Here is a 19,354-nt window from a genome sequence, read left to right as displayed (position 1 = left end):
GTTACGAGTAGTGTGCGGATGGCGCACAGATGAAGGTCACTACACGTACTGCATGAACCGGGAAGCTTTTCACACGTTTAAACCGTCTTTGTAGATTGCCGACAGCTTTGGACAGCGCACAAATGCCGACGATCGCATTTAAAAAAGCACTAGTGTTGACGTCACGAGGCGCCCGACCAATCACAGGCGGAAAAGAGACGCGCGAGCTGGGCGTGTCCGCTGCGGCACTTTTCGTCGAAATAAAATATATTTGCGCGTTCTTTCGCTCAATTTCGATACGATATTCGAATTCGGTGGATTGAAAACCATTATGTACAGATGTTCACTCATTTCTTCTGGAAAACCTTTCAGCTTCCCTTTAAGACAAGATCAGAAAGCCTAAGCATCATACCCACGATCTTCTTTCACGTCAGCGGCTGGCTTGGTTTCCATCACACGTCGTTTGGCAAAAAACAAGCGCGACTGGGAAACTTGTCTTCTAAGTTCAACAATGGAACGTTGATCACTAAATAAGTATCGCTAATTTAACGAGCCCTTCGTGCCACGGTCGAGATGCCGTCGTCGTCGTACCATTGTAATCGCTTTAACATCGTCGTTCCCAGTGACATCACTCTAGCATTGGTTCCACGTTGTCATCGCGCCGTCGCCCTCGCACAATCTCCCTGCAGTCGTCGTCACAACACCGTCTCCATTACCAGTGACGTCACTCTGCAGCTTCGTCGTACCATGTTCGTCATTAGTCGTCCCATGATCATCATCGTCATACCATTGTGGCCACTCTTTGCACACGTTTCCGTCGTCTCTACCTTTCAATAATGCTTCGCACAAAATAATCACCAAGAATGGTTTCTACCTTACTTTTCTTTATTAGTAAAGACCTGCTTCCTTCACCCTACTCTCACCACCAGCTTATTCTTCTCCACACGCAGCGAGCGTTGGGAGCACGAACAGCGCGACAGAGACGCTGCTAAGGAAAGCAATTGCTCACCTTCGAGTCTCCTTGAAGCGTTGTCTGCAGTTCATATTCCTTGTTGAACCACAGCCAATTATTTATTACTGTACAATGTTAACCACGCACGAACGCAGTTTCCTTATTTTTCGGTTAATATCTTTGAGCTGAAATAAATTTGTGCACTATTACAGCGCAGGTACCAGTATGTCTACAGTATAGCATCAGAGAGAAATACTTTCTAAACGTGAAGTGAAGTGACTTTAAAGAGAATGGAAGAGACAAAAGCAGTGCCGTAACTGTCTCTCACAGGAGGACACCTCAACAGCACTGCACGGGGAAAGGGGTGTGGGGAGAAAAAGGTGGAGAGAGGAAAGGAGAAGGCGGGAGTTTCCAACCCTCGTGTGCTCGGGTACGTGGTGTCGCAACACACCAAACGCCTGCTGACGCAGACGCCCCTGCGGGGAAACGTTTCTTTTTTTTTTAACGGACAACGTCATTTATGTATATCTACACGTCCTTAACCATGCAGGAACAGAGTTGACTTTTTTCTTGTTTAATGTATTAGAGTGGGAATAAATTGCTGCAGAATTCTGTCACAGGCACTGAAATGTTTAAGAGCATCGAGAGCAAGGTAAAAATATTTATGAACATTCGCATACTCGTGTACATGTTTGTCCGTGCCGAAAACCAGTTTTCTTTCTCTCTGTAACAATTTAGTGCAAGTGAAAAACAATTTTACGGGAAGTAGCCCCAGAAGCACCGCGGTGTCTCGCTCCTTAGACGCCGCATCTGGCTTCCGGAATCTGACGGCCAGGTAAAGCTGCGCACAAGAATAAATAAGTGTTATACGTCATGGGCATCGTATAAACCACTTCGACTTTCTTTAGGCTTTTATGAAGGGTGAAGCGGAATCAACAAGGCGGAAAATCGTCAAAACTTCGAGCTCTGAAAAAAAAAAGAATTTTCAGAAACTACATCTAGTCATCTCCAATGTTCCTTATATGTCGTATGTCGATATTTCAGCCGTACTTTCAATTTAAAACATAAAAGGCTGGTTATATTTCACCTGTGTTGACGCTAAAACGGCACATATTTGACCCAGCGTTCGCGTACCATTGCCTCGCGTGCCGCTGTCTTGGACTATGTTCCTGAAAGCTAGTAAAAGTTGTGTGTGTGTGTGAACGTGTACAATATATATGACTGTTCTAGGTTGGATGTGACATTCCTTTTTCTTTCTTCAATTTCTCAAAATGAAAACAACAATTCTAACAATAGTGAGTCATTGTTCTAGAAGACAATGATTGCCATTTATAATGGGAGCAACAAACTAAACAGGCTACCAACTTTTTATCAAATATGGATAAAAAAAGAGAGCCTTCAAACTCATGTTCCCCTTTAATGCGAACAGCGTTCATGGCTTTACCCGCTTTGGTGGCGCAGTGGCTAGGACGTTGAGGTACTAATACCAAGGACACGGGATCAAATTCCATGCCCTTTAACGTGCATTGGGTGCATGTTAAAGAAGCCTCAGGTGGTCCAAATTAATCCAAAGTCCCTCGCTACGGGGTGCCTCACAAATGAATCGTGGTTTCGGCACGTAAAACCCCATAATTTAATTTCCATTTAGCGTTCTTGGCATTGTCAGACCCGTTTTCTTTCCGGATATATCTAACCGCTCTCGCGAAGTGACCAGAAGGCTCTTGAGCAGCAATTGCAGCACACAAGTGTTATCAAATCAGGAGGCCTGATAAAGCTAGCTTGGGACTTTAGACATCGTACCGATGAAGGGGAAACAGAGGAAGACCCAATATAACTGACAGTTTATGCTTCCGGTTTGTAAACTTGCGCCGCGCATGCCCCGAGCAGGTGCGCATTGACGTCAGTAGTGACGCACATTGCGCTCCCTCCGCCCTAAGTGCGTAGGAGTTGATATCAGATTCTCGGGATCGCGCTCGCTCTGGTAAACACTTTTGGGAAGTGAGATCCGCCATCGCCGCGCCTACGTCACCTCACCTGCTCTATAAATCACAGCAGCATCCCGCGCAACTTATGCACAGGAACTAGTTATGTGTACGTGGTGTGTAAAGTGTGCAAAGCGTACAAATTGTACACGGAACAACAGACACCCACTCGGTGCGCAATACATTCATTTCCTTTTAAAAAGAACGCTGTTCGCCTACTTGGACAGTCATCGCAGATGCGTTCTGCCTGAATTTTAATTTTTACTCTGTAAATACGTACCAACCACTGTCCGGTCACCACCCGTTCGGGGGCAGGATTTGCACGATCCGCTGCAGCAGCGCTCTGCTAGTGTAGTCGCTCGCCGTCCACTCCTAGCCAGCCGGTGAATATCCGTCCGCGAGGTATTCTCGTATGATCTCGCCGATTCCGTCAAACTCCGTGGTGTACACCTCTCGGAAGTGGAGCAAGAGTATGCGCCACGTGGCCTTGACATCGGTGTATATTCTCACCATGGGAAACCACAGCAGAAATGAGCCGATGTACGTGAGCGTCCCCAATGTATCTATGAACATCACGTAGCGCAGGAGCCTCTGCCGACGTAAGGGATAGGTGATTGCCTGCGGAAAAGGCCGCGAGTGCGAAGAGTGGCGCATTCGGGTGAAGTGAAAGAAGCCGGCAGCGGGATTAGTACAAATGGGCTGCAACTGGCCAACTGCCACGAAATCTCGCTTTGACCACGTTTGTTGTAAATGAGTAGTATAAACCGCTAAAGCAATCTTGTCAAAGCAACAGGACTGGTAATTGCGTAGTTTCCTTGTTGGCATTAGACAGGACCTAAGCGGACGAAGGGTGCACCTGGTAGTTCGCGCCATGGAGTGAGTCCCAGGACGCTCAGCGCGGCGCTGGCCGCTATACGCGGTCGCCGGCTTAGCTCTGACGTCATGCCAAGGAGCCGTGGGCTCTATAGGACATGCGTTACTTCCGGAAAGCAGTTATGGTGGCGGTTTGTTCAGTTTTGGTATCCAAGACAGCCATTCTTGCGGGCGTTTCGTGAAGCTACTGCTCGTATTTCAACGTCAGGCTTCGCACGGATAGGCTCACTTATATGTGCACTATGTTAAATTAGACTTTTTGGCCAGTCGTAAATTTCGTCGCAGTTGCTGTAAGTGGCACGCTACAGAGTTTGAACGAGAAGAAAGGGAGCTAACCGAGGGGCCCGATTTTTTATTAATCATATCATGAGAGGCCAACAAACAGACACCAAGGAAAACATAGGGAAAATTACTTGTACTTACCAAGTGAATTAGAGCACTGATATATTAAAGTGGATTAAAACTTCTCATGATATGACTAATAAAAACTCGGGCCGCCCGGTTAACCCGCTTTCTTCTCGTTCACTACATAACGAGGGTCTCGTATCCCACAGTATACATGCCTTAAGGTAGCATGTGCGGGCTTATTGACCAGTTGCCTTCACCCAGAAAGATCACGTACTCGTGCCGCCTGCAACACAACGGATGTTCTACATCCACCGCCAAGGCTTGTGGGTGGTGGCGGATGGTTAGTTCAAATAGCAACACATAAATACCCAAGAAAGTGGATGGGGAAACAGCACCGCGGTAGCTCAATTGGTTCGAGCATCGCACGCATAATGCGAAGACGTGGGATCGTTCCCCACTTGCGGCAAGTTGTTTTTTTCATGCACTTTCATTGCGATTAATCTATAATTTCCTTAATTCACTCGGTAAGTACAAGTAATTTTTCCTATGCTTTCCTTGGTGTCTTTGTTTGTTGGCTTCTCATGAGACGCCCCCCCCCCCCTTACACAGTTTAACATTTCATAAGTTACAAATAAATTTTCAAATGTTCACTGCACTTTGCAGCACAGTGAGCCAATGAGTCCATTTAGCTGTTGGCAGGGTCCGCTCGCTAGGCAGGTTGCCTCGGGCTAGGCAACGCCAGTGTTCCCGCATATGGGGCGCTATTCTGGACATTCCGCCATTTTCTTCGATGCGTGACGTAGGCGCGACGCAAACAAAATGGCGCTGGTGGCCCGGTTTTGCTTACGTAACGTGACGCCAACTTGACGTTTTGCCTAAGAAACTGAAATGAAGGCACTGAATGTAGCGTTATCGGTAAAGCAAAACAATTTTCCTCCGCAGTAAAAATAAAGCAGCTATCTCAAAGCGTATGATTATTCCGTCGAAAACGCTTCTCGATTCCGTCGTCTGCTGCGTACAAGCCGTCGTCTGCTTCAATAGCTAGGATGCGTGTCCCTGGAAAATGGAATGAGTCATCGCATGTTGGCGCCAACGCGCTTGTTTTCTTTCTTGAGACAAAATACGCGACCTACCAGTGGTGATGCGCGCACGTTATAGGCCACGTTATCGCTATTTCGTGAAACGCAAGTGACTCAGCCCGACTCGGCTGGCTGAGAAACGGCCAAATATCACCGATAGCGTTGCGCGCGCCAGAGATATCCACTAGAGCGACGCAAGCGCCGGCGCTGCCATCTCTTGTTCATTTCGCTGGGTTCTCGCACCGCGGGAGGAAACTTCAAGGCGCCGCCTTGCGTACATTTCTTTTTATAAATTAAAGAGAGGCCGTTGTGATAACGTCTGATTGTGCGAAAAGGCATTAATCTCGATTACAATACAAATGCAGCAGTGAAAAGTGGACAACATTGCTGAAAGTTTGCTATATTCAACCAATATTATTTCGTATAAACGCGTTCTTTTAAAAAACGATGGCCCCAAACACAAATGCCAACACCACCCGAGAGTGATGCAAATACTATGAGCACGCGTTATGCACAAAAGATTTTCGTGGCGCCAAACGACGGGGAAAATGTGGCGATACGCATTCCCCTCGGCTGCCATTGCATATGGCTGCCCATTAGCATAATTCGCGAGGCTCGTCGCAGTAAAAATTATGGCGGAAAATCTCAGCAATGGCGGCCCAGCGCAACGTCACGCATCGTCAAAATGACGATTACGAAACAGCCCTTCCTGTGACGCTCCTCACGAGATATTCCTTCAGCCAACCAGCAAGCTGGCATGGCGCATATCTTGGATCGCCACCACATATTCGCGCAATTGCAGATGCATTGCACTGGCTTCTGCACGCTACCGCTCACATTCTTTTTGAAGCGCTAACGTCACAATATATCTGCCAAGGACCAAAAAAAATGTATTAGTCCATAACATTTGCAGCTCCACATCACGTTTCGTCATCTTGATGAAAACGCAAAATGACATTTCGCAAAACTTCCGTTTCCCGGCACAAATTTCAAGGCACGTGAGCTCTCCACAACCAATCAGAGAGTCAACATGGCGGATAATGGCGGCCGTGCAGCCGCCATGCGTGTCCAGAATAGAGCCCATGCTCTCGAAAGTTTCGCAAAGGTTTGCCATGTTACGATCATCTTTCATGGGGGGAGGCCAGTGCTCGCGGTTGCGGGAGAATAACTATAAAGATTGTAAAAAGAACCTGTAGCAGTGATTGTACAATTGAAATTCTTTTCTTTTACAGCATTACTTGATGATTTTGAACTCCATATCCTCTAATCGTAAAATTTCCGCAGCGATAGTGCCTCCTCTGTGTGTCAGATTGCGCATTTTCGTTAGTTATGCTTCGCTGTCGGGCACATGCGTCAGCGTTCAAATGAAACACTGTGGATATACGTAAGATAATTCCAGAGAAAGCATCGTTCGGATGGTCGTCCCTTTGCTAAGTTAGACGGAAGCAAGGCAGTGTGCAAGAGGGAACCCTCTTGAGGGAACGGTGGCGTTAGATGAGGTTATCCTGCTGATATTATCTGACATAATGTGATATGTTCGCATCGAAAAGCAAACAGGCACATAAGAAAAGACACGCGTCACAAAAATTCGCCAGAAAAAGCACCCCAGAATTCCTGGCCAGGGGCAGATTATTCTATCTATTCATTTCAGGTAGTCGTTGGCAAGGCTGTATCATGTATTGATCCGTTATTTTGCTGTCGACAGGCTGTCCGGTTGCGCACGCACTCGAAGCTACCGATCAGGGAACACGCATCGACGCGTGTTGGCTGCCTGGATCACCGATTTTCGCATGAAGATACCAAAGGACCAACATCGGCTTCGTTCCCTGTCGCCCACCGTCGCTCCCATCGCCTTGGCCACCTTATCTCGGCAGCCCAATCAAGTCTGACTACCGACTACAAAAGGACTGCTCTCGCTGACTCCCGTCGCAGTCGGCGGCAAGGCTGTACCATGTATTGATCCGTTATTTTGCTGTCGACAGGTTAGTTCAAACGACCAACTGCCCGCGTTTCGTTTTTGTATTTTGCTCTCTGCCGCCGACTGCACGACAATGCCTGATTGTACCACTTGTGCTGAGTCATTGCCGCGAGACGATAAGTTTCTGGCGTGCGCTGTTTGCAATAAAGCTGTTCACCTGGGTAAAAACTGCTCGACGGTTGCTGATTCCACCTTTTCGAAAATGTCGGCAGCAAAACGGGGATCTTGGGTATGCCCGGCATGCAAGACTCAAGCCGTCAAGCCACCGGTAAGGGGTAATAAATCGGATGATGGAGCACTAGAACAACTTTTGACTGTAAACGATAAACTGGACCGGCTGATGACTACAGTCGAAATGTTGGCTAGTCGAGTGGAAGAACTAGTCACCTTCAAAGTTATCGGATGAAAAACTGCACGATCTGTTCTGCAGATATAGGGGTCGCTCGATTCCCTTGCTGTTAAATATGAATCGGTGTCGTCCACTGTGACTGCGAACCAGATAGCAGTCGGCGAGCTTGGCACGCAAGTAGATACACTCTCCTCTAAGATTGTTGCTCAGGCTGAGCTGCTTGAGAAAGTTGGCTCTGAACTTTGCGAATTAGAGCAATACAGCCAACGCTGCAATTTTGAGATTCATGGCCTGCAATATAACCCACACGAGGATTTGCCTTCCTTCTTGTCAGGACTGGCGGCGAAGCTAAACATTTCCGAATTCAAACCGACCGATCTTTCTGCCGTTCACCGACTTCCCGCACGCAGCAATACCATTCCTGTAATCCTTGTGCAGATGCACACTGTCTCGGCCAAACAGCAATGGCTCGCTGCACGAGGAATCCTACGTGAACTTGCTCATGATAGTTTCTTTTCGCGGCTTTACTTCAACGATAATCTTTCGCGTGCCCAACTGGAGCTGAATCGGCTGGCAAAGCAGAAAGGCAAAGAAAAAAAAATTAAATTCGTTTGGACCAAAAACGGCAAGATACTGGCTAAGAGGGATGAAGTTGCCCTATATTCTGTATATCAATAAGGCATCTGATCTCGAGAGTATTTCATGAACAAAGATGCCTTCAAGACATGTACTAATCTGAACAAGTTTTGTAGTTTCTTTCCAAATTCTAATGGTTGCGCCTTCCGTGCTGTTTACGTCAACATTCGCTGTGTTGGAAAACATTGTGATCATTTTCAGGCCTTAATTACCCCTTTGAACTCCTATTTCGATGCGATCGTGCTTACCGAGATTAGAATTCCGTCTGCCTGCATCAATCAGTGTCAGATAATTGGATATCAAGTTTTTTCATACCCTAGGCCAATGAAGAGGGGAGGGGGCATGGCAGTTTTCATCCGAGACACATGGGCGACAGCTGAACTGACTTTCTCGTTTTCCCAAGCTTAAATTGTGGCAGTGCGTCTTTGCGCACCTTCCTTGTCGCTAATTCTGCTTGCGGTTCATCGCCCACCGTGTTGCAACGGTCGTATATTCTTGGATGAACTGGATGTCGCCCTGGCCTCGATGTCATCATGGACCATGTTTGTCTAATGGGGTATGTCAACATAGATACGCTACACCCGTCAGCGACGACAGTTAGCAATTATTTGGACGTCATTTCCAAATGGGGCTTGTAAAACACGATGTGTGAACCTACGCGCGAAGAATTCCTTGCTGGACATCTTGTCACATCTTGCATAGATCATATAAATATACGTGCACATAACTTGAGTGTCAAATCTGCCGTTATTACAGCGAAACTTGCTGATCATTACATGGTCTGCTGCTCTCTAACAGATGACACTACTCACTTGATTGCTCCAAACGGAGTCAAACAAATCTCAATTGTTGATCTCTTGGCTTTCAACAAATTTGTAATGAATCACGACTGGTATAACATTTGATGACTGTTCCTCCAGGCGACGTCTGTGACAACTTTGTAACAATGTTCAGCGATTTCCGGCTTGCAGCTACACGGGTCTGTAAAATTCAACTACGTAACTTGGACCAAAACTGGGTGCTGACAGAAATACTCGCGGCAATAAAAGCAAAATACTTGTTATGGGTTCAAACAAAGAGAAGTCTTAATTGTACTGCTTTGCGGCTTCGGTTCAAAGAGCTTCGAAATAAGGTCAATGCTATGATACGTCTAGCAAAACGTAATAACATACGAGCAAAATTCACGAACGCTCGTGGTGACAGCAGGAAAACATGGTCTCTGATTAACAATCCTAGAGGTGGACATGTAAACGCTAATCGCCATGTTGATCTGATTTCTCGTTTTTCTTCGAATAGTACTGCCACCTCTAATGATTTTAACTCATTCTTTTCAAAAGTGTCTGGTGTAGCGAGACCTAATCCAGATATTTTCAAATTGCAACTAGTGTTTCAGAATCCGCCTTTCTTCCCATGCTTTCGGAACATGATCTAAAATCAATTCCTTTCAGTCTAAAACCAAATAAGTCTCCAGAAATTGATGGTATTTCAATATTAGAGCTGCACAGAACTTTCGCAGCAATAAAAGATGTGCTACTACTCATTTTAAACACTATTATTACCACTGGTATCATTCCCGATAATCTGACAAATGCACTGGTCATCCCTCTTTTTAAAGGTGGTGCACGCAACAATATCGATAACTACCGGCCTATTTCATTCCTTTCATGCATTGGGCAGATATTGGCAAAACATCTGCTCAAGACAATGAGCAGCTTTTGAAACGAGCATGGGTGTTATCTCCTAGCCAGTATGGTTTTGTGCCGCTAAGGGCACGCAGTTGCTGCTTGAAGATTTTTCCAGTACACTGAACTCTGCGTTCGAACACAGACAGATTGCTTGTGCACTGTTTCTCGACGTCCGCAAAGCGTTTGACAGCGTCTGCCATAGTATACTGCTAACCAAACTTTCTTTGCTAGGCTTTCGGGGTGCGTTTTTGCGGCTTTTGAAAAACTTCTTATCTCACAGGCACCAACTTGTGTCTATTGGAAAATTTCGCAGCAACCTGACCGAAATTAATGTTGGCGTCCCCCAAGGTTCAATTTTAGGTCCGTTATTATTTCATTTATATTTTAACGATTTATCTAATGTTGTGAACGTCAAATTATATCAGTATGCTGATGACACTGTCCTTGTTTCACACGCTCGAAGTTACACTGGTGCCATCTCTTCTTTACAAATGGCAACAACAAAAGTGATGGACTGGTTTCGGAATAATGTAGTCCATATCAATGGGTCCAAAACTCGACTAATCTGTTTCCACAACCCTGTCAAGCAAGTAACCCTATCGTCCCCATTATATTTGCACACATCACATTGCAATCCATGTTCGTGTGACCCTGTGCAATACGCTTGTTCAATTAAATACCTTGGTGTTTTTTACAGTGATTTATCCTGGAACTCTCATTTCGCATATACTTGTATTTACATATTTTACATACCATTGTCTGTCCGAAAGCTTGTAGTACATGCCTTATGCTACAGTGTAATCTGGTATGGGATATCTACATATGGTCATGGCGCTCAACACTTGGTAAACCGGGTCGACTCCGTCCTTCGTGGCATTCTGAAGTGTGTTGCTTATGATGCCCGCCCCAAATCTGATGTGTTCAAAACTTTGTCTTTACCTGATTTCAATTCTTTGCTACTAGAAACGGTTGTCTTAAAGCATTTTTGGATAAGCCAGTATACATTTTTTTATGTGCGTGTTCGTTGCCTGCTTCGGAAGGGTGGCGCAGACTGTGCTTCGGAGACCACAGAACACAACAACAACCAAACGAAGAACCAAGTAGGCATACGACAGTATGGACGCCGGGACACAAGGGAGTGGCAGGGAACCAAGAGGCGGACAGGATAGCTCGAGGGTACACTTACTACCGAGCATCCAACGTAGGCGACCTTGAGGAAACCGAACCTGTACCCCAAGACTATTCGGCAATACTAAATTGCTACAAGGGCTGCAGAAAGTGGTATCCACCACCGCACAACTCCCTTAGCAGAGAGGACTCTGTCGCGTGCAGGCAGCTACAAACGGGCTCGTACCCGAACCTAAACGTATTCGGCAAAATGTATCCCGCACAATACAGTGAAAAATGCCCCTGGTTCCACGAAACACCCACGCTGTATCACATAGCGTGGGCATGCCAGAAGATAGACGTGGTGCCCGTTATACAAAACCCGCGTGCGGAGCAATGGGAGGTAGTTGCCGGGTCGATAAAGAAAGTCTGATTCGGCGAGCACAACTGGCAGCAGCATCCAGCGGAGCCCTGGACTAAGGGCAACCGACTGTTGTGTGAGAAGATGGACGAAGCCATCTGAAGACCGCAGAAGACCAGCGAATTTAGAGCTCAGTAAGGTATTTCACTCGCTCACTCACTCACTCACTCACTCACTCACTCACTCACTCATTCACTCACTCACTCACTCACTCACTCACTCACTCACTCACTCACTCTCGAGCGCGACATGGAGGTGGGCGGGGATGATGCACGCGCAAGGAGTGGAGGGAGGGGTCACGCGCTTAATTCTCCTCTTTACTCCGGCCGCAGTCTCACATGGCGTGTCTGAGCGGATTGAGCCTGGCCGCGAAAGCCTCATTTAGCAGGGTTAACCGGCAGTGAGCGCAAAGGGTAGGTAACCCGAGATCACAGAGGTTTGCCCGCGATGGCTAATGACTACGCATGTGCTCTGTTCTCGCGCGCGCGAATTTCGAGTTGAAGCGGGAGGCAGCACTAAGTGGAATTGGCTCTCAGCTGCAGCCACTCTTCATCGCGCCATCGTTCTGACGAGTGCCCGCGGTCATCGAGCAAGATTTATTCATTTTTACATGTGCGCGCATGACACCATGCTTGGTACTTAGTGAGCGATTTTTTAGGGCCAGTTTATACGGTCGATAAACCTACTATTACTCTTTATGGAGTCTAATCAACTGCTATCGCAATCAATGCGTCGCCTGTGGCTCCAAACTGCGACTTTCTTTTCTTCCTCTCTCGCTCTTCGCCAATGTCTATAGGAGAGCGCATGGATCGGCCACTCGGCGCTATAGGCAAGGTCAGAAAAGAATAAAAATAATATTGATGTAGGAAATATATCAGTGTCGAGATCATGTTTCCTGAGAGCGAGGATTTTGAAAAAAAATGTTTGCCGATGACTTGGGTAAATTTGTGCGTAGCCTATATATATATATATATATATATATATATATATATATATATATATATATATATAGAGAGAGAGAGAGAGAGAGAGAGAGAGAGAGAGAGAAATATACGATCCATCGCGTATGTATCCAACGTTGCAAGCATTGCTGAATCCTTCGTTTCCTGGAGGGACAACCATTGAATTCTGCTGTCTGTAGCGCCGTCACAGTCAGCGGTGCGACGTGTCTCAGCGAGTGAGAGTGCCCGATTGAACCTCCGTCCCCGAGCAAAGCTACCCTGTGCTCTAACCATAAGGCCAAAATCACAGTGTATTTCGATCGTGCCAAAGGCATCTGGCGCTTTAAGCTCACCGCAGCGTGTGTCACATCACGTAGCATGGCTACGCGAGAGCCCACGTGTGCGCAGCGGTTTCCTTTACGCCAAAGAGGCAGGAAAGAAATGAGAAAACTTACGGCATTTAATTAACCGCTTCCGTTCGCATAGATTCCGTCCGTGTGCGTTAGACCCGTCCGTAATCACGCCCCCCCCCCCCTTCCCCGAATATGGCAGGATGGAAAGAAAGACTCACCTTCACGATTGCAATGAGCTCGGAATACCAAGTGGCGATATGCGCCAGTGGTGCCCCCAGATTCATCACTGCCAGCAGTAGCAGCAGTTGCAGCATCTCCGGTCGCTTGACTACGCTCGCCTTCGCCGCCGACCAGAAGAGAAAGCGTGCCGCGCAGGACAAGACGGCAGCCCTGAGGAATATCCGCGTCAGGCGCTTGAGGCCAGCCCACAGCAGTCGAGCAGGGTTATCGACATCCCGCGACGGCTCGCAGACCCCTGGGAACGCGTGCAGGGGCTGCGTGCAGGACGCCAGTCGTTAATCAGAAGTAAGTCCAGTTTGAATCCACAGCTCGATCACAGAGCCACTGCATCACCTAACGGCCCTCCTAAGCGCGGCACACGTGAAGGTAGGAACCATCCAGTGCATCGTATGTACAGCTTGGGGAACACACGCTTCCAACAGGTTTCGATAGGCCGAGAAGAGAATGCTTCATCGCACAGTCCGAAGGATATCGCATGGTCTTTACGCACGGGAACGTCTACGTTGTCAGTGATGATCTCACGATCGTCACTTTAATACTTATTTTGAATCATGTGACACTACTGCATTTCCGTTTCAATCAAGGCGGGTGATTGTAATTACGACCAACGCGTATGCTAGCTGACTGTCTACTTTACTATACTGATACTTTATTGTTCCCGGGCTGACCCACCGCGGTGGTTTAGCGGCTATGGTGTTGCGCTGCTAAGCACAAGGTCGCGGGATCGAATGCAGGCTTCGGCAGCAACATTTCGAGGCGAGCGAAAATGCAAAAACGCACGTGTCCCGTGCATTGGGGGCACGTTAAAGATCCCCTGGCGGTGAAAATAAATCCGGAGTCCCTCAATAGGGCGTGCCTCATAATCCAACCTAATCAAGGGTTCGACGAAAGTTCGTCTGGTCAGGCACGGAAATGAAGGGAATCATGGTCACTGACCAAGTCTGATGAATGATCCGACGTTTCGGAACCGCGTACGGTTTCCTTGTAGATTGAGTTGGACAGGAAATCGTCGTCACTTATATAGCCAGCACGTGACGTAACGAACAAGCGTAGATGGCAGGCATAGTCCCTGGTGTCCGGTTCCGCGTAGGTGGCGTCAATTGAATGATTAGAAATGCTAGCAGCCGTCCGGAGGACAGACCTGACGTCTGCCAGAATCTCTAATCATTCAATCGACGCCAGCTACCATGAAACGGACAGCAGGCACTATTCAATTTCAATTTATTTTTGTTTCCAGAATTACAAGTGTTCTGATGGATACCAAAAGCTAAAAGCTGTTGGAACAACAGCTTGACTAGGCCGATGGTCCGTTACAAGGCATACATGGTGGCTGCATCAAAAACGTAACATCGTTAGACACTCAGAGTAAATTAATTACATAAATGCAGAATAACAAGACCAACAATAATATAGAAGCGAAGAGAAAAAATATATTTGATGCATCAGAAAAATGGAAGTATGCGTGTAAGGGTTACCAACAAAGCGAACGCGACGCGCCGTGGCTGCTCAGTGGCCATGGTGTTGGGCTGCTGAGCACGAGGTCGCGGGATCGAATCCCGGACAGGGCGGCCGCACTTCGATGGGGGCGAAAACACCCGTATACTTCGATTTAGGTGCACGTTAAAGAACCCCAGGTGGTTGAAATTTCCGTAGTCCTCCACTACGGCGTGCCTCATAATCAGAAAGTGGTTTTGGCACGTAAAACGCCATAATTTAATTTTAAACCTCACACACTTCGCTTTGATATAGAGACTAGATAATACAGACTTTAAAAAAAAAGACATATTCGATACACCAGAAGATAGCAATATATGTGCATGGGTTAAAAAATCAGTAACACAGTTGTCTCTGAAAAACGACGAACAATCACTGATCACATGTTTACAAAATGCATTCGCAGTTCCTTGGATGAAGAAGTATAGGTACCTTGATATTTATTTAAAATATATGGTAGATTATGTTGGAATGACTGTAGGCTATATTTATTACGAAACCACGGAACGTACCACGTACCGCTATTTCCTTGTATTAGAAGAATTGAATTTTGGTGTCAAAGATGAACTAGACACTAGGAAATTTTTGATGGCAGTATTTGAGAAATAAAATGGATTTAGAAGGCGGGAAGTATAGAAATATTCCATTCTTATAATTTTATGCTTTAAGAACGCTGGCCGCTTTGTCTCCAGACAACCCTTGTTGTCAATGTGCCGAATCATTTTCTTTTGCAAAGAAAGGATTTTCACGATATTCGTGTTTGCTGCCATTCGTTCGTTACGTCACGTGCTGGCTACATAAGTGACGACGATTTCCTGTCCAACTCAGTGAACAAGGAACCCGTACGCCGAAACGTCGACTTACACATCAGACTTTGTCAGTGAACGTGATCCCCTTCATAGTCAAACCGTGGTTTTAGCACGTGAAACCCCAGAATTAATTAATTAATCTCGTTCTCGGTGTGCGCGCAGAGAGCGTCGGCATATACTCACGTCGTAGCGAAGAACCACGCGGTACCAAAACAGGGAGTTGCGAACTCAATTATTTATTACGTCAACATGCGCGCAAACAAGAAAGTGGCAATCAAGGCGCCACGATAGGGCGAGGATAGTCAATCGCCGAAATTTGATTTACAAGTGAAACGCCTCAACTGTTTATACATGACTCCTCGTACATTCCAGACTAATCGCTAGTGCTGGCATGTATTCGATATTGTGTGCAATTCTTCTCGCGTCGCGCATGAAATCTGATTAGATGAAGTTACTTCACTGCAAAATTCGTGACAACATTCGACAGACTCTCTTTCAGGTTCTCTTCCGAATCTCTTCGAGCGTGGCTTGTTTTGTGCATTTTTTGGATATAACGTTTCTTTTCTAAATCGGCTGCGAAAGCCGCACCTAACCCGTTCAAATAATTGTCTCAATATGCGGACAATACTCGCACGACAAATCACAATGTAGAGGAAGATGTAGTTAGAAAGATTAGCTAATTACTTTTTTAATCACTCACATTATGTTTCGTGCAGAAATCGCAAAATTGAAACGCACTGTCTGCTTAGCAATAACACTAACACTTTTGTCATGTCTGTCTCCGTACTGGGATACGTAATATACTATCGCGCTCCTGCCAGCAGTTCCTTAAGAACATCTAGCAGTCCGCAATATTACTGCAACGCCAATGGGTAATTTACCACATTTTGGGGATGAACATCTCGGAAATGATGCTATAGTCTCAGGATATCTCGCTAAACAGACATGATCACCGACGGTTCTCGCCTTCAGTTTCCGAGTTTGAACAAGTTACTAATTTAAAGAGTTTAAAATTGATTTATATATACGTGGATGAAATTTCCACTTTGTCGTGAAAGCAATGTCTACCTCGTCGTTTTTTCCGCCGAAAAAGGCCGAAAGTCATGTTATCTTTCGCAGGCAGTTTTGAAAACAAAAAAGTGTCATCGTTCAATAGTAAAGAAAAAAAGAAACAAACAAACAAACGCAGCACCAGAAACCCATTGCAGTACAAGGGACACTAAAGGCAAAAAATTTGCTCAAGGTGCACCGCTAAAATTCCTTTCTAGAAAGCTGACTGCGCTTCTCTCTTGACAAGGAAAGACTTCGTTCCGAGTAAAATCGCTTACTCAAGCGGCGCGATATCCGCAACTCACTTCAAGTCCCCCACCACGAGCGAGCGGGGCAGTGTGACACTGCCAACGCAACGCCCATTCTTTACAGCCGTTGCTCTGTAAAACAACCTCCGAGATCCAGGGCTACTGCTTTGCCTTTGTTTTTCGTTTTTGTCGTAAATCGCAAGAATGCAGCCAAAAACAGAGCCTAGACCGAGGTGCGCCACGACGTCACATGGGAGCTGTATTTTTTAAGCTATATTTTCTGACATCACATGGAAGCTGTATTTCTGTATATAAGCTTCGTGAGACACGAATACTAGCGCCGCACGATAGCACGGGCAGCGCGGTTTTAACCGAAACAAGACCTCTTGAACACCCGTGCAGTCCTCAAGGGTAACGTCAATAAGTTTTTTTTTTTCTTCTAACAATCGACTGGGGAGTCGGCAAGTAGCATTTTCTTCCTCTTTATGATGCAATGCTGTTATCTCTTTATTGTCAGTGAGCAGAGTTAACTAGTTGGGCTTGTTGGTTGAACATAGTGTTAGGCTACAGCACGGCAACCGACGGAGACAAAGGAAGCACACAAAGTAGACTGACACAGCGCTGTGTCTGTTTACTATGTGTGCCTCCTTTGTCTCCGTTGGTTCCAGCTCCTTCCACAATTCTCAGTGGTTGTGTGCTAGTGACATAATTACAACGAAGCGTTACGACGTCATGTTTATATTACCAAAATGTCCCTGTATAGTCTCAAATCGCGTCCTAAATTTTTCACCTACTAAAGGTCTGCTCTCTGCAATATATTCAGTCAGTTAAGCTTGACTTAAAGTTTTTCTTTAGTGTCCCTTGAAATAGAAACATCGCGCACTGACGCGCATGCGCAAGCGCAGTCACACACTACGAGTCCGTGCACTCGCTTCACTGAGTCGTCTTTGTCTTCCATTGTAAAGAGAGCATTCAACACGAATACAGTTCACATCTTATTCTCTAACACTTGCGTTGGCGCAAGAATAATCTCTCTTTCAATTTGCCTGCTGCTGCAGCTTTTTGGCGGTGCAGTACTTCCTCCGCTTAATTTGAAGGCTCTACATACAAAGACGTCCAGAAGGGCGCCCGTACAGTATTTGCATAGCTACACGAAGCAGTAAGTGTCCTAACTTGCGTTACTTTTGGGTTATATCATCAACGAGCCAGAGACGCAAGTCATCGAGACCCAAGGTGCGCTCCCAACTAAAGCGCCCCCTCAACGTCGTTTATTCAACTACCTAGACCGTATAATCCCATATTAGGTAAGCGTATCGAATGCAGTGGATGGATGCATGAGAAACAGTTAGCCACTTACAAACACGTGGTGGAGCAGGGGACCGGCTACTGCGGAACCTCGCCATGTCTATCCCTCCGAATGGCGGCTCAAAGCCAACGTCACCTGACTGGCGCACAGGGTTGCCGGCTTTGTGCCCTTCTCCTACATGCACTCTATCTAGAGCTGAAACAGCTACCAAGATTTCCATCTGGCACTGGCGGTCCGCGCATGTGTCAACTGTAAGGCCAACTCACCGGCAACAGAGGGAAGCGGTCGAGGAAGCCGCGCAGACCCGCGAAATCAAAATAGAGGCTGCGGATGCTATCCTCGGTCCACGCCGAGGGGTGCAACTCCATGCCTGTTTCTGTAGCCTGTGCGCTTTTTGGCCGCTCAGCCGCACCCCTGAGGCTTTCCTCATTCCTTCTGGCGTCGCCATCTCGCTGCCCGTCGCCGTCGTGATGCAGGAAGACCCAATCTTCGTCAGCCCGCGGCTCAGCCACCGTCTGCCGGGGATCTGACGTGGCCATGACCTGTGCTTCCCGTCTCCCTTGCGGACTCCGGGGCTGGCTGGCTCCGCTGCCTCCTGGAAGAGATCGGTGGTACCTACCAGCTCCGTTTCCCAACGGAGCTGCTACGCCAAGCTCGGAGGCTAGGCCGCCCGCGTACAGGCGGGCCACTTCTGCGGCTTCTTCGTCAGAAGGGTGTAACCATCATCGCGGTGAAACTGTAGGCGATGACAAGGCAGATCGGTGGCGATGCTGCTGCTACTCTTGCTGCTTCCTGACGCAGTTGATTCAGTTGTTCGCAATTCATCATCATCATCAACAGCAGCAGCCTATTTTAAGTCCACTGCAAGGTGGAAGGCCTCTCCCTCCGATGTCCTATAACCCCTGTGCTGCGCCAACCGATTCCAGCTTGCGCCTGCCAATTTCTTCGTTTCATCTCTGCAACTAGTCTTCTGCCGTCCTGGACTGCAGCCCTCCTGTTGGTAGCCATTCTGTCACCCTAATGGTCCACCGGTTATCTAACCTACGCATTACATGACCTGCCCAGCTCCATTTCTTTCTCTTAATATCAATTAGAATGTCGGCTATCCCCGTTTACTCTCTGGTCCACCCCGCTCTCTTCCTGTCTCCTTAACGCCACGCCTATCGTTCTTCGTTCCATCACTCTTTGCGCGGTCCTTAACTTGTTCTCAAGCTTCATTGTCAGTCTCCAAGTCTCTGCCCCATATGTCAGCACCAGTAAAATGCACTGATTGTACACCTTCCTTTTCAATCATAATAATAAGCTTCCAGTCAGGATCTCATAATCTCTGCCGTATGCCCTCCTAACCATTTTTATTCTTCTGTAAGTTTCCTTCTCATGATCAGGGTCCCTTGTGAGTAATTGGCTTAGGTATGCGTATTCCTTCGCAGACACTGGAGGCTGACTGGCGATCATGAACTCTTGTTCCCTTTCCAGGCTATTGGTCATTATCTTTGTTTTCTGCATATTAATCTTCAACCCAGC

At 46.9% G+C, this 19,354-nt stretch overlaps 1 protein-coding gene across 1 annotated transcript; it reads right to left on the bottom strand.

The window, feature by feature from the left end:
• Positions 1–1,577: 1,577 nt before the first annotated feature.
• LOC135904453 (uncharacterized) lies at positions 1,578–18,615 on the bottom strand. The gene is made up of 4 exons (XM_065435267.2): positions 18,097–18,615; positions 12,902–13,177; positions 3,194–3,531; positions 1,578–1,772 (listed from the first exon to the last, which is right to left on the bottom strand). The coding sequence occupies exons 1-3, from the start codon at positions 18,367–18,369 to the stop codon at positions 3,286–3,288; spliced, it is 795 nt and encodes a 264-aa protein (XP_065291339.2). The 5' UTR covers positions 18,370–18,615; the 3' UTR covers positions 1,578–1,772; positions 3,194–3,285.
• Positions 18,616–19,354: the final 739 nt, after the last annotated feature.

The sequence above is a fragment of the Dermacentor albipictus genome, chromosome 7, assembly GCF_038994185.2.
Source record: "Dermacentor albipictus isolate Rhodes 1998 colony chromosome 7, USDA_Dalb.pri_finalv2, whole genome shotgun sequence".
Classification (NCBI taxonomy): Eukaryota; Metazoa; Arthropoda; class Arachnida; order Ixodida; family Ixodidae; genus Dermacentor; species Dermacentor albipictus.
This window is presented reverse-complemented; position numbering and strand designations above follow the sequence as displayed.

Excerpts from the sequence above, each read along its gene's own strand:
- LOC135904453 (XM_065435267.2), bottom strand. The coding sequence starts at position 18,369 with ATGGCCACGTCAGATCCCCGGCAGACGGTGGCTGAGCCGCGGGCTGAC. Across the intron at positions 13,178-18,096 it reads ACCGCTTCCCTCTGTTGCCG|CCCCTGCACGCGTTCCCAGG; the intron begins GTGAGTTGGCCT and ends TCCTGCACGCAG. Across the intron at positions 3,532-12,901 it reads AGCTCATTGCAATCGTGAAG|GCAATCACCTATCCCTTACG; the intron begins GTGAGTCTTTCT and ends CCTTTTCCGCAG.